Consider the following 13,367-nt stretch of genomic DNA (forward strand, 5'->3'; position numbering starts at 1 on the left):
AATTAAAAGATGAAAAAAAAGGGCTTTGTAGAAATTTATTTGTGATAAAGTAGATATAAATATAAAACATACATATGTTTACTTCTTTACAACAGACCTACAAGTACTGCGAGTGTTAGACATATTTCAACTCAAACTTGTGTGCAAACAGTACATTCTTTGATGAATGCTGCGATGAAGGACAGCTCTAATTTCCTTTGCTGTTAAAAGCATGTAGACAGGATTCTTTTCCTGCTGGGGAGCTCTCTAGTTACAGTCATTCACTCAACCTCAGCTTCCATCATTCAATCAACCCTTTACATGTAACACCTCAGGTTGCAGCTCAGGTTGCCTCCACGGATGAAAAGGAAAACGCATAATGTTAAAAATAATATGTGGCAGAAGCACTACAGTGAAGTGTTTACTTGTGATATCTTAACTTTATCAAAGAGTTATAAAAAAAAATCAATTGTTTTAATTGGTGGACTGAGAACTAGCCACAGAAACATCTTCTATCAAAGAGTAAAACAGTGCCACTTTGTGGCCTCACTGTGTACAATATGTGGCTAGTCCACAGGTGAACTTACAGTGGACCCATCAGTCACATGACAAGAAGCAAAAAATTATGTGCATCACATTTTAGCTGCTTATATAATTCTTGGTCTCCTGGATATAATTCAGTTACAACTTCAAACAGCAACTGTATGCTAACAGTATAATTTCAGTCCAGTGAAACCTTCGACACTTGGAATTCTAGATGCGAACATCCATGTCAATGGGCCTCTGCATCCTCGCAGAAAACAGTAATAGGAGTTATGACTAACAAGAACAGAACTGTCAGACCACACAAGAAAACTGATGAGGGGACACAAATACACACAAAATCACTTCACCACCACATTCTGTTATATGACACTCGTCTCATAGTAGTCTAATGAAAGGTGGTAAAATAAGAGTGGGAGTGAGACAAAGAGGCGCTAGGTGTTGTAAGGCACTAGCATGGTGCAAAGACTGTTTGGGGTTAGAGACACAGGCTGACGGGGACAGGGAAGAGGATCACTGGTGGTGGTGAGTGCGGTCATCAGGTCGTTTGATATGGATCCTGCGGACTCGTTCAATTCGTTCTCGCTCCTCATCCTCATCCAGATGATTAGATCGCCCTGCAGCGCCTCCTGTAGCCTCCAGCAGTGCATTGTCTGGACCCCTCCCATCATGGGATTCATACAGGAGGATGTTGAGGGTCTCCTCATAGATGCGGGCCTCAGGGAACTCAACCTGAAGAGAAGTAGAGCATACCACTAGATATTAGAAGAGAATGCATAAGTGCGCAACCAACTCTTCAGAGTAGACGTATTAAAAATATATATACAGTATGTATATGTTACATTTACCTTTGTCTGCTTCTTTTCTGTGGCATAAACAATGGAGGTGCAGCACACTTCAGCAATCTTGCGACCCTGGCCATAAAACGACCAACAACAAATCTCATCCCCAATCACATCCTTGATGAAGAGGACCCGACCGTTGAATCGTAATGAAAGCTTGTCAAACAACTCAATATTTTTCAGCATGTTGTCATCAGAATTGCTGGGGACAAGGTTGAGAAGTTACAGGACAGTAATTCAATTTTAAAAAACTTAACAGGATTTGACCACATTATATTTTTTCCTTTAATTAGTTGGACTGCCTCTTCATATCAGTTTAACAGGACTCACCTGGTATACGAATATTTGTTGTTGCTTCTGTTATAAAGCAGTTTGACAGTAGGCTGTGAAGAGAGGAAAAAAAAACTATTTCTTTATATTTTTCTTAATATTGAAAGTTCAAAATTCACAACATTTTGAAGAAGACATAACATACCTTATTAGATGTCGCAATAAGCTTCTGCTCCTCCCTAGATGATGTCATCAGGGGCACTTTACAAAGGGGCTCATAAGTTTCTTTGTTCTGGAGGAAAAAAAAATAAAAAACCATTTGAAGCTTACTTTTTTATCCCGAATGTTTTAAAATTATATTCCTTCCTTGCCATCCATTAATCAGTTTTAATTTATAAATTAAACAAAAGTCCACTGAAACCTAGAAAAAACACAAAGTAAAAGCAATAACTTGTCCACAGTTGCCTGCGAGGTAATTATTACTGTAGAAAGAGACAACAGTGGTCTAATGCAGTCTAAATAGTCAATAGTTTAATTAAAATTTATTGACTTAAGAAATTCAGGTGAAGTACTTGATTCATTTTTCTAGAGTACCAAAACTTTGCTCTGAAGACTTAATGCTACACCAATCACATGGTGATGTCAGACAAAACAGTAATATATATCCCTTCCAAATTAGCAACACTCTGTGGTGATAGTACCTGCAGGGCAGCTGTACATTCATCAGCTAGGCCTTGGACAAGGTAATACTTGGCCTCAGCCAGAAGTTCCTCAGTTTCCCGTCGACTGTCTGGAAGTGGCACAGCTCCATCTCTAAGATAATTCAGGATTGTGCCAAAATGTTTCCCACAGCGGTCAATCAAGATCCAACCTATAAATATTTCATTGTGAGTCATTACTTTGTAATCTATTATAACGAGTCCACACTGGTGACGTAAACTCTGCATTTAATCAAAGTATTTTCACCAGCAGCCCACCTTCACTGTCTGTGAGGACCTCCATCCTGCCACTGAACATGGCTTTGAGCATTGTATCCTGTTTGGTTAAAGTCTGCATTGTAGTGTAGTACAGCGCCCCACCAACATTTAACTTGACATATTTCGAGCTGGGGCTGGAGCCCTTGAAGGATGTTGTCCGGGTTGTAGCTGCCGGCACTGCCGAGCTCACCACACTCTCTCCTGACATCTCTTCCTGTGGCAGAACAAAGAAAAGGCATAAAATGACATAAATGAATCAGGCCTAGCATCCGACTGCATCCGTTTAGTCTCGGGTTATTATAAGCACACACAGCTCTTCGGTTTGTTCATCTGCCCTTCAGTATTTCCTGACTGCCCCCAACAGTCTTTAGACTTAGGACCTGAACCCAGTCATTGTTACTTCACTGGTCAGCGTTAAGGCCACAAATGTAGTCTCGTTTTTGAAGGGCCACAAGTAAACTGACTCAAATGAAGTTCGTGTGTCCGTGTTGGTTGTCACGAGGTAACAAAGTCATACATGATGTCTGGTTTATTTTAACCAGCAGGTAGTTTCAACCCTCAGACTTTCCAATAAAAAGTGGATGTCGTAAATAGTAATAGCGTTGGGGCAAAAAACAATCACACATATACACCAGTAAAGCCCATTCTGTTAGATATTTATCACTTAAGCTCAGTTCGTCATGAAAAAGCCACGAAAATACTAACAGGACGGAGACTATTACAAAAAAAAAAAAACACTATCCGCTTTTGTTATGAAGTTTCATTCCCGAATCAACCATCTAACTGGGTTATTGCATTTCTTCGAGTTGTTTTATGTTTAATATCCGTTTAAAGTCAAATATACGTCCCAACCGAGTTAAAGGTGGACAACTCGGCTAATGAGCAAGCTAGCCAGTTAGCATTAACTAAACTTACCTATAAACGATAATAACACAAATATGGCAAAATATACGCATATAATATCATTAGATATTTAAAATGTTTTCGCTACAATAGTAGACGTATGTCTGTAGCTGGTTTTTGATTAAACATCAGTATATTTACCATAGAAGCCGCAGCGGACTCAGTAAATGTAGCTCGCTAACGTCAGTCAGCTAACACCCACTTCCTTCCGGTCCAACGCTGCGCAGTTCTAAAGATGACGACAGCCGTCCCGAGTTTCATTTAAAGGGACAGTCCACCTTTAAAAAAAAGATTAAAGGTTACACAGAGTGACATAACGTCAAAGATGAAAAACAAAATGTAAAATAATAACACAACATAGACCTGGCGCACCGCCTGTCCTGCTGCTCTTACCTCACGTGTTCATGAAAAGTGCTTTAACTGTGTGATTCTTAGTCTGCTGATTTCCGCTTTTGACGGAGTAACAGTGATTACAGTCCTCCCCCGACCAAACGCGTATATTTTTAAGCTTTAGCCAAATCCACAAATGCGACGCGACTTTGGTTGTTTTGCGAGGAAATGTAGCATTGCCTTACCTCTCACCATCTAACGTGAAATGGTGTTATTTAACGATTTATGCACGGAGACAAACACTGCCCAGCATCATTTAGTGCGACACATGGGATTAATGGCTGCAGTCAATGTACGGATCTCCTCTCATTGTTTACATTTCGAAACGGTATGTTTCCTGTGTTTTTCAGGCTGTCATTGATACGGAATCAAACCCAAACCCTCAACGGCAGTAAATGTCGCTGAGTTAATGTGGAGGGACTCTCCCCGGGGCCATATCGAGTCGATAAGCAGCCAACTAGCCCCCGTTTGCTAACTATCCCAGCTCCATCTTTACCGGATCGCCCCGTTTCTGCAAAAATGGCAAGTTAGTCCTGGTGCTTGGTTTGGCTCGGTTTTACTCGGATCTCAATGAGATCCAAATGACCGAGGGGGTATAGGCGCCAGGTGAGCCTAAAGGCCAGACGACATCTGCATTTGGGAATATCGCAGGTAAGTTCACCCCGAGTTTGATCCAAAACAATGTGCCTACGTGCAGATGTCGGGATGCTGTGATTGATCTGCTGGTCTGATCTGAAACCCCTGTAAAAAATGAAATGAAATGAAAGAAGCGAAACGAAATGTTGTTTTGTGTTTTTGTTGTTTTGCGCCGATGAGGTTTAAATTCCTGTTTTCTCAGGGTGCACAATGTTCGGTGTACCCCAGAGCTCCAAGTCCGACTTCCTGGACAAAGCCAGGCAGGCCAGGGAGGAGAGGAAGGGGCAGAAGGAGAAGGAGAGGGCAGCAATCCACATCCAAGCTCTGGTCAGGAGATTTCTCTGTCGCTGCAGGCTCCAGAAGCAAATAAGGTAGTGCCACCTGTAACTTCGTGTGCTTTATTTGGGCCATGCATGTTGTGATCATCTACTAATGAAGAGAAAGCAGGTAGAAAACTTGACACAGTTATATGCTGGCTGTTTATTTTGTTTTGTTTGCGTCTCCCCAGGAAAGAGGTTGATGACTATTTTCAGGCCTCTGAAACTGGGACATCCAAAAGAAATGCACTTTCACTTTTCAAAATTGCTCGGAAATTACTCTTCATATATCGCACAGAGGATAAGATGGTAAGATGCTTCCATGTTGATTTAGTTAATCCATTATTAATTGTCTGTATTGCGTTGATACAAGTTACTTAACGCTTCTAAGAACATTTTTAGATTACTTGGTTATTCTCATCCTCTGTGGGGACTGTACAAACATGACAGGCATAGTTTACATCATTGTCCTGGATTGTTGAATTGTAATGACTAATTTTGTACATCCCACAGAGATTTGAGAAGATTTGTCGTGCCATTCTTGCGAGCATGGAGGTTGAAAATGAGCCTAAAGTGAGTGTGCTCACTTTTTTTCCCGTCTATGTTTTAAACATTCCTATATGTAAACTTTGGCTTAGTGACCGTTTTTCCATTTGGCTCAGGTCTGGTATGTGTCCTTGGCTCTCTCCAAAGACCTCACTATTCCCTGGCTCAAGCAGATAAAAGATGTGCTGTGGACTTGCTGTCAGCTGCTGAAAAAATTAAAGGTTAGCTTTGATTTCATCAAGAAAAAGGCTGTTTTGCTATTCATCTTATGAACTTCAGTGGACATAGTATCACTTTGTGTTTTTTGATTTATAGCCTGACATACTTCAGGACAATAAATTAGTGACGCTGTACCTCACAATGCTAGTGACCTTCACAGACACTTCCACCTGGCGGATGGTTCGTGGGAAGGGTATGTCTCAAGTGAAGCAGAGCTTGTTACAAGAATTGTTATCGTTGGGAATGATTTCTGCAAAGATTTACATAATGTATCCCATCATAATTTTAGGAGAAGCTCTTAGGCCTGCTTTGATGAAGATCTGTGAAAATATCATGGGCCATCTCAATCAAAAGGGATTCTATTCAATATTACAGGTTCAGTATTTTAAACATACTTTATCAATCTCTTTTTATCAAGAGCTTCAATGAAGTAGTGTATTTTCTATTTACTTCTTAAGTGCAAGACAACATTTTATTGATAATAAATGTTTCATATCATTTGAACTTTTCTTGTTCAGATCTTGCTGACCAACGGCTTAGCTCGTTCCAGACCTTCACTGTCCAAAGGCACTCTAACAGCTATCTTCACTTTGTCATTAAGGTGAGTCTGGGATTTTCAAAATAAAGTCAAATAAGGTGCATATTTAATACATGAGGTGCAGGAGATGTGTTATATCTCGTTCCTTTGTCAAATTATCTAGATTTTTTCTAAACCACATCTTATATTTTTTTAGGCCCGTTGTTGCAGCTCACTTCTCCGATAACTTGATAAGATCATTCCTCATTCACATCATGTCAGTTCCAGCTGTTGTATCCCACCTCAATGTACTCACTCCAGAGGTAAAAGTCCTGTGCTCTGTCATACCAACATGTCTGATCGTTTTAACTTTAAGAGGAGCTTAGGATATCTGCTCTCTCAACAGTGCATGGCATCCATCCAGGCGCATGACCTCCTACGGAAGTTCATTTTGTTTCTCAGCTGGGAGGAACAGTGCTCTGACATCTGCGTGTGTCTCGAGGGGAGCCACACACTCTGCTTACTTGGTGCAGTATTTTGAGTAGATATGGGTTTTGCACTTTCACTTGCCAGATCTAGTCGCGTATGGATGATAGAATCATTGTGTGTCTTCATACCCCTGTGACCATGTCTTTCTCATGCTTGTTAGGCAACCTGATCCACTTGGGTTACCTTAATGAGAAGGTCCTTGAAGAGGAGGCCAGCCATTTTGTGAAGGACCTGACTGACATGCTGTCATACTGCCAGAGATATGTATCCCAAAAGAAGTCCAACCTCACTCACTGGCATCCTGTCTTGGGGTGGTTCTCGCAAACTGTGGACTATGGGTCAGTAAAAGAGTTGCTGTTTATTTAAATAAAGAAAATAGCAAGACAGACTTCCAAATATTGCACGATGGCTTAATAGATTTCATCAGACTGCTGTTTTCTGAGGAGTAGCTTACTTTTCCTTTGTTAAAAGAAATTCCAGATATATCTCATGTGTCTGTTTCCTCTCTGTCTCAACGGTTCTCCGTAGCCTGAATGAGTCCATGCCGCTTGTCACAAAGCAGCTTCAGTACCTGTGGGGTGTTTCTGTCATTCGAACGCTCTTCAGTGATGTCCTCTCCAAAAAGCTAGAGAGCCAAGAGCCCACTCCCCCACCGCCACAGCCTAGCACGTCACAAAACAATCTACCAGTTAAAAGTAAGTTTTAAACCAAAACGTATTGGAGTATTTGAGTAGTTCAAAAAAGGCTGGAAATGTTTTGAAGGCTCTTTGTATTCCTTGAGTGTTTCTGTTTGCTGATAGACCTCTTCAAGCGAGCCTTTCAGAAATCGGCTTCTGTGAGAAACATCCTGAAACCAGTAGGAGGGAAACGAGTGGACTCTGCTGAAGTTCAGAAAGTGTGCAGCATCTGTGTGCTCTACCAGACAGCTCTGTCCACGCTGACGCAAATACGCCTCCAGATACTCACAGGTCAGTGTCAGAATCTCACATTAGTTTTTAATGTTGTACATCCATTTGGAACGCCCTGTAAAAGGTCAATTGTCACTGTACATTCTCTGTTTTTCCTGCAGGGCTAACACATCTTGATGACCTTTTGCCCAAACTTTGGGCCTTCATTTGTGAGCTCGGCCCTCAGGGAGGCCTCAAACTCTTCATGGAGTGTTTGAACAACGACACAGAAGAGTCTAAGCAACTTCTGTCTATGCTCATGCTTTTCTGTGACTGCTCGCGGCACCTCATCACGTAATTTTGCTGATTCTATTTTTCTTCAGTGTGTAAGATGCCCAGTCTTACCACCTTTTTGTGATATTGTATGAACATTTTTCAGGATATTGGATGACATTGAAGTTTATGAAGAACAAACATCTTTCAAGATAGAGGAACTCATCACGATCTCCTCATTTCTGAATACATTTGTGTACAAGATGATTTGGGATGGCATCTTAGGTGAGTGTGTAACCTCCCTGAACCTGAAAGTTATGATGGCGGCAGCTAATGTAACGGGTATATTTATTTGTTTTAAATGAAATGCCGTTTTGTCTTAAATAGAAAACGCTAAGGGAGAGAAACTAGAGTTGTTTCACAGTGTTCATGGCTGGCTGATGGTGCTTTATGAACGAGACTGCAGGCGAAGGTTCACCCCTGATGACCACTGGCTACGCAAGTAAAAGCAAACACAGAAACACCACACAGCTCTTGATATCTTAAAAATGTCTGCCTTCTGTTTCCAGAAAGGCTGCTTATTGATTCATTTTCTATCTTTGTGATGTTGCGTTCAGGGACCTGAAGCCCAGTCTTTTGTTCCAAGAGCTGGAGAAAGGAAAGAAACGAGCTCAGCTCTTGTTGCAGTATATCCCACACGTCATTCCACATAAAAACGTGAGTAAACAGGATGTTTTGATTTAAGGCCTTCTGGTGCTGCAGCCTATTCTTTGCAATATTTTCCCACAATTTATTGTCCCCAGAATTTCCCTCTGGGGACAATAAAAGCTTATCTTATCTTACCTTATCTTATCTCAAGGCAAGTTTATTTTATTTTCAGTTGTATAATTGCTTTTTCTTTGAATTTTAGAGGGTACTCCTGTTCAGGAACATCGTCACAAAGGAAAAAGAAAGTTTAGGATTGATAGAAACAAGCTCTGCCTCACCACACGTCACCCATATTACCATACGGCGCTCACGGATGTTGGAGGTAATAAAATAATTACATATGTTCTGAGCAAAGTTTGAATGTTTGACTTTATAAGTCATCCAAAATCAAGGCTTTCTTCACCCCTCTTAGGATGGATATGACCAGCTCCGTCGGCTACCAGTGAATTCTATAAAAGGCGTCATTCGTGTGAAGTTTGTTAATGACCTGGGAGTGGACGAGGCTGGTATCGACCAGGATGGCGTCTTCAAAGAGTTTCTGGAGGAGATCATTAAGAAAGTCTTCAATCCTGCTCTCAACCTGTTCAAGGTTATTAGGCAAAATGGTCTGCTATTTTTAACACTCGCTGCTGCTGACTTGGATTATATGATTTGCATGATATATTTATTCTCTGTAGACTACAAGTGGAAATGAAAGGCTGTATCCGTCGCCCACCTCTTACATCCATGAGAACCATTTGCAGCTGTTTGAGTTTGTGGGCAAGATGCTTGGGAAGGCAGTATATGAGGTACTCCACCTCATCTCTAAAGAGAGTTTTCATGTCTTGCTCTCCCAATGAAGATATTTTAGAAGATTTTCTCTGACTGGAATTCATTACTTCTGGTTTTCCTCAGGGTATCGTGGTGGACGTCCCGTTTGCCTCCTTCTTCCTCAGTCAAGTCTTGGGTCACCACCACAGCACATTTTACAGCTCCATTGATGAGCTTCCTTCACTTGACTCTGAGTTTTACAAGAACCTCACGTCCATCAAGGTCAGAATTAAACTATACTTGGACTACAACTCTTTGTTTTTAGCATCTCTCTGTCATATAAAATCGACATTTTACATTTGATTTTTCAGCGCTATGATGGGGATGTAGGTGATCTAGGACTGACATTATCCTATGACGAGGATGTTATGGGGCAGGTAAGGACCTAAAACATGGAAGATATGTTGGAGTAATTGAATGCATAAATCAAGACTTAAAGGTTACGTCTTGTGCTCTCTAACAGCTTGTCTGTCATGAGCTGATCCCTGGGGGGAAAACCATGCCAGTCACCAATGAAAACAAGTATGCGAATGCAGATGAGATAAACAATGGGGACAATGGGGAACTGAGCCCTTTTACAATTTCAACATTGGACTGTTTTGGTGGTTGCTTAGTACTCTGCTGATTATCTCACTGTAATGCTCCCATCTCCTGTAGGATCAGCTACATTCACCTCATGGCTCATTTCCGGATGCACACACAGATAAAGGAGCAAACTGCAGCTTTCATTCGAGGTTTCCGCAGCATTATTAACCCAGAGTGGCTGCACATGTTTTCCACACCTGAGGTTCAACGCCTTGTTTCAGGAGACAATGCGGAGATTGATCTAGATGACCTCAAGTATGTAACATTTCATAAATGTCTCCCCTTGATCATTTCCCTCGTCATGTTGCTCATCAGATGTTTTCCTCCTCCTCCTCAGGAAACACACAGTCTATTATGGAGGATTTCACAGCAGCCATCGTGTCATCATCTGGCTGTGGGACATCCTCTCTAGTGACTTCAATGCTGAGGAGAGGGCTATGTTCTTGAAAGTAAGCAGTCTGTCGTTTGTCAGAAGCAAAAGCCTTGAAGTTCTAAATAACAAAAGGTGGATTAATCATTTTCATGTGCTTTGATAGTTTGTTACCAGCTGTTCAAGGCCACCCCTTCTAGGTTTTGCCTACCTCAAACCACCATTCTCCATCCGTTGTGTGGAAGTTTCAGACGATCAGGTGAGGATTCAAATGGAGAAAATGATACATTTTACAAGCTGATAAGTTTGTGTTGTAGGTTGTGGGATTCACCTTTTAATGCATTTCCTATGCCCAGGACACTGGAGACACCCTCGGCAGCGTACTTAGGGGCTTCTTCACTATTCGCAAGAAGGAGCCTGGTGGTCGCCTTCCCACTTCATCAACCTGCTTCAACCTGCTCAAGCTGCCCAACTACAGCAAGAAAAGCATCCTCCGTGACAAGCTGCGCTACGCTATCAGTATGAACACAGGCTTTGAGCTCTCCTAACTCAGATGCATCAAGACAATCTGCACAGGCGGCTTGTGTTAAACGGCTTGAACCAAGCAAGAGGCTCAGTTTTCCTGTACTGGAGCTTGTCACCTCAAAGGGGCATCACATAAACAGAAGATGAATCATATTGGACCGACAAAGCTTCCCTTTGCCTCTTTTTAAAACTGGATGAGCTCTGCTCTACTCCAGCTCACTCCCTCACATCAAAGGAGATGCTGTTTCCGCCGCACAATCCAATCTCAAGCATCTCCCTCTGCAACTCCAAAAATTGTTGTGTACTCAACTTGTTAAAATGCAGACATACAGTGGCTAAGTTGCTGTCTCTCAGGCTTAATAAAACCATTCTTGGACCTGACACTCCCATTTTAAGCAAACTGGAAAGCAATACAGATGCAATGCAAGCCATTAGATATGTGGTTGACTCACTTGAGTGAAACCAATAGATGCATTGTTAATATACTTATGTGCTTGGACTCCATTATCCAAGTAAATTCTAGCTGATATTGGATCAGTCTTAATTTGTTTTGTTGAACATGATGCATCTTTTATAAATGGGGGACACATCAATGTCTTTTGTTCAACCTTTATGCAGGAAGAGCTGCTCACAGCAGTACTCCTGTGTTGATTATACTCCAGTATGTCCCATTTCCAAGTAAATCACATTGAATTCATTGAATTTCTCCCAACTCCAAAAAAAGAAAAAAAATCCAGCCAGCTGAGCAAATTTTCTGGCTGGTTTGTGTGTTTTCAGTATGTTTGAAAATAAGTTGTGTTGAAGCAGCAGATGATTTCATGACACACACACACACACACACACACACACACACACAAATCTGACGATACTTATAAGCTGTTTTGGAACTGGAAATGTTTTGTCTCTGCCCTGTAGAGCGGCCAGCTGAAGTGTTCATGTCACATGTTCTTCACCTACAGAAGTCAGCAATCAATTATGTTTTTGTACTTAATGTAAAAATGAAGATTTCTCACTACACCTTTCAATAATACTGAGTGCCTCATGTATCTGCACCCCCCCTCGCTTTCATGTCTGACTGTATTTCAGCTGTATCCATAAATCATATATGTTGGAAACAAGCCATACAAACGGGGGCTACGTCCCTGGACTTGTTCTCTGCTACTACTAACAAGATGCAGAAACCCAAACACTGTACTACCACTACAACAACAACAATGTCAACTGGAGAGGGCTTTACTCTGATGCTCTCTGATCTCTGTGGACATTTTAAGCCATGCTGAAGAAGAATTTAAGATGAAAAAAAAAACTTCTCAACATGATGTCATGGATCAGTTCATCAACCAAATCTGACTGCTCGATTCGATGCTCCCTTTAGATGGAAACGTTGCACACGAGTCTGCTGTTTGTGGCTTTTGGGAAAAATGACGTGAGGGTGAATGTAACCATATAAGCCTAAATGTCACTTTAAACAGGGTGTAATTACGTCAAGGAAGAAACTTTTGGTCATTTACGTGACTGCAACCTTCAATGAAAGGCTTAAAAAAATCTATTGTTATGTTTAAGTCCTTTATTATGCAAAAAAAATGTCATTAATGAGTATAAATACTTTTCTTCAAGTAATAGACATACCAGTATCATTGTTGCCATGGTTTATATGACAGTATTGTTATGGCCACTAACAAAAAAAATATACTTAAAACGCAGCCATTATATCTATATATAGAATTTACCTGCAGTCTACTAATGAGATTAAGTTATTTTCAAATCTGACAAATCACTCAGGAGGATCCTGCTTCAGCTCCCCTCTGTGTAATCTACTCAAGCAAGAAATTGATCTCTAATTGATTTTTACAGGATGCACACATTTAGTGTGTTCATGTGTGACAGAGATGAAAGATACCTCATGTGTTGTCTGATGAGGTCTCTCATCTGTTTTAAATGATGTCAAGAGTAGGCTAATCTTTAAATGTATCAGTGTGGAGTGCTGATGTTGACTTTGGATATCCTTTTAGTACAAAATAATAATAATAATAATAATAATAATAATAAAGATCCTGGAGATGTTCCCACCCTCCCTGGGAAAGCGTCAATCTCTTTTTAAAGGTGCACTGCAGTATGGAGACTGAAAACATGTAAGATTTGTCCATGTGTAATATACCTTTTAATATAATATTAAATCACATACACCAATATAACATAAATCACTTTCTTTAAATCTTTCACACATAATGACAGTCCCCCCCCCCCCTTTTCTCAGAGCAGACAGTCAAAGCCTTAACTCTTCATTTAGAAATGAGTTTATTGCCAACACCTGCTGAGTCTCCAGGAGGCTGAACACTGTGGAGCTGCCTGTGTTACTGCTGTAGAGATTTATTATTCAGAGGCTTTGGGACTGAGAAAGTGTCAAATTTTTTATTCCAGTTTTCCAGAAAATGAGTAAAGGCGGATTATGGTGTAAAGTCCTATTCTCCATTGTGCTCGGGCCCCGCTCTGTGACTCTTCGTGGGAGCTGAGTGGCCAGTGTTGTGAGGATTTGCACAACAGATTGTTCTGTCTCGAGCTGAAGTTGAAGCTGAACCTG

The 13,367-nt window shown here is 41.0% G+C and overlaps 2 protein-coding genes across 2 annotated transcripts; one reads left to right on the forward strand and one right to left on the reverse strand.

Moving 5' to 3' along the window:
• Window positions 1–20: 20 nt before the first annotated feature.
• kctd10 (potassium channel tetramerization domain containing 10) lies at window positions 21–3,792 on the reverse strand. The gene is made up of 7 exons (XM_029510672.1): window positions 3,656–3,792; window positions 2,612–2,825; window positions 2,336–2,505; window positions 1,840–1,926; window positions 1,695–1,747; window positions 1,371–1,566; window positions 21–1,254 (listed from the first exon to the last, which is right to left on the reverse strand). The coding sequence occupies exons 1-7, from the start codon at window positions 3,656–3,658 to the stop codon at window positions 1,036–1,038; spliced, it is 942 nt and encodes a 313-aa protein (XP_029366532.1). The 5' UTR covers window positions 3,659–3,792; the 3' UTR covers window positions 21–1,035.
• Window positions 3,793–3,989: 197 nt separating this feature from the next.
• On the forward strand, window positions 3,990–12,943 carry ube3b (ubiquitin protein ligase E3B). The gene is made up of 27 exons (XM_029511573.1): window positions 3,990–4,555; window positions 4,743–4,911; window positions 5,049–5,166; window positions 5,371–5,430; window positions 5,520–5,624; window positions 5,719–5,815; window positions 5,912–5,997; window positions 6,141–6,223; window positions 6,357–6,462; window positions 6,546–6,666; window positions 6,789–6,966; window positions 7,157–7,323; window positions 7,429–7,596; window positions 7,698–7,869; window positions 7,955–8,073; window positions 8,176–8,290; window positions 8,406–8,505; window positions 8,699–8,818; window positions 8,909–9,085; window positions 9,174–9,284; window positions 9,391–9,528; window positions 9,618–9,683; window positions 9,770–9,828; window positions 9,964–10,146; window positions 10,229–10,340; window positions 10,428–10,520; window positions 10,618–12,943. The coding sequence occupies exons 2-27, from the start codon at window positions 4,751–4,753 to the stop codon at window positions 10,807–10,809; spliced, it is 3,207 nt and encodes a 1,068-aa protein (XP_029367433.1). The 5' UTR covers window positions 3,990–4,555; window positions 4,743–4,750; the 3' UTR covers window positions 10,810–12,943.
• The last annotated feature ends 424 nt before the right edge of the window (window positions 12,944–13,367 follow it).

This window comes from Echeneis naucrates, chromosome 9 (assembly GCF_900963305.1).
Source record: "Echeneis naucrates chromosome 9, fEcheNa1.1, whole genome shotgun sequence".
NCBI classification, from domain to species: Eukaryota; Metazoa; Chordata; class Actinopteri; order Carangiformes; family Echeneidae; genus Echeneis; species Echeneis naucrates.

Excerpts from the sequence above, each read along its gene's own strand:
- ube3b (XM_029511573.1), top strand. The coding sequence starts at position 4,751 with ATGTTCGGTGTACCCCAGAGCTCCAAGTCCGACTTCCTGGACAAAGCC. Across the intron at positions 6,967-7,156 it reads TCGCAAACTGTGGACTATGG|CCTGAATGAGTCCATGCCGC; the intron begins GTCAGTAAAAGA and ends GGTTCTCCGTAG. Across the intron at positions 9,684-9,769 it reads ACGAGGATGTTATGGGGCAG|CTTGTCTGTCATGAGCTGAT; the intron begins GTAAGGACCTAA and ends GCTCTCTAACAG.
- kctd10 (XM_029510672.1), bottom strand. Across the intron at positions 1,748-1,839 it reads TTATTGCGACATCTAATAAG|CCTACTGTCAAACTGCTTTA; the intron begins GTATGTTATGTC and ends CTCTCTTCACAG. Across the intron at positions 1,255-1,370 it reads CAGAAAAGAAGCAGACAAAG|GTTGAGTTCCCTGAGGCCCG; the intron begins GTAAATGTAACA and ends ACTTCTCTTCAG.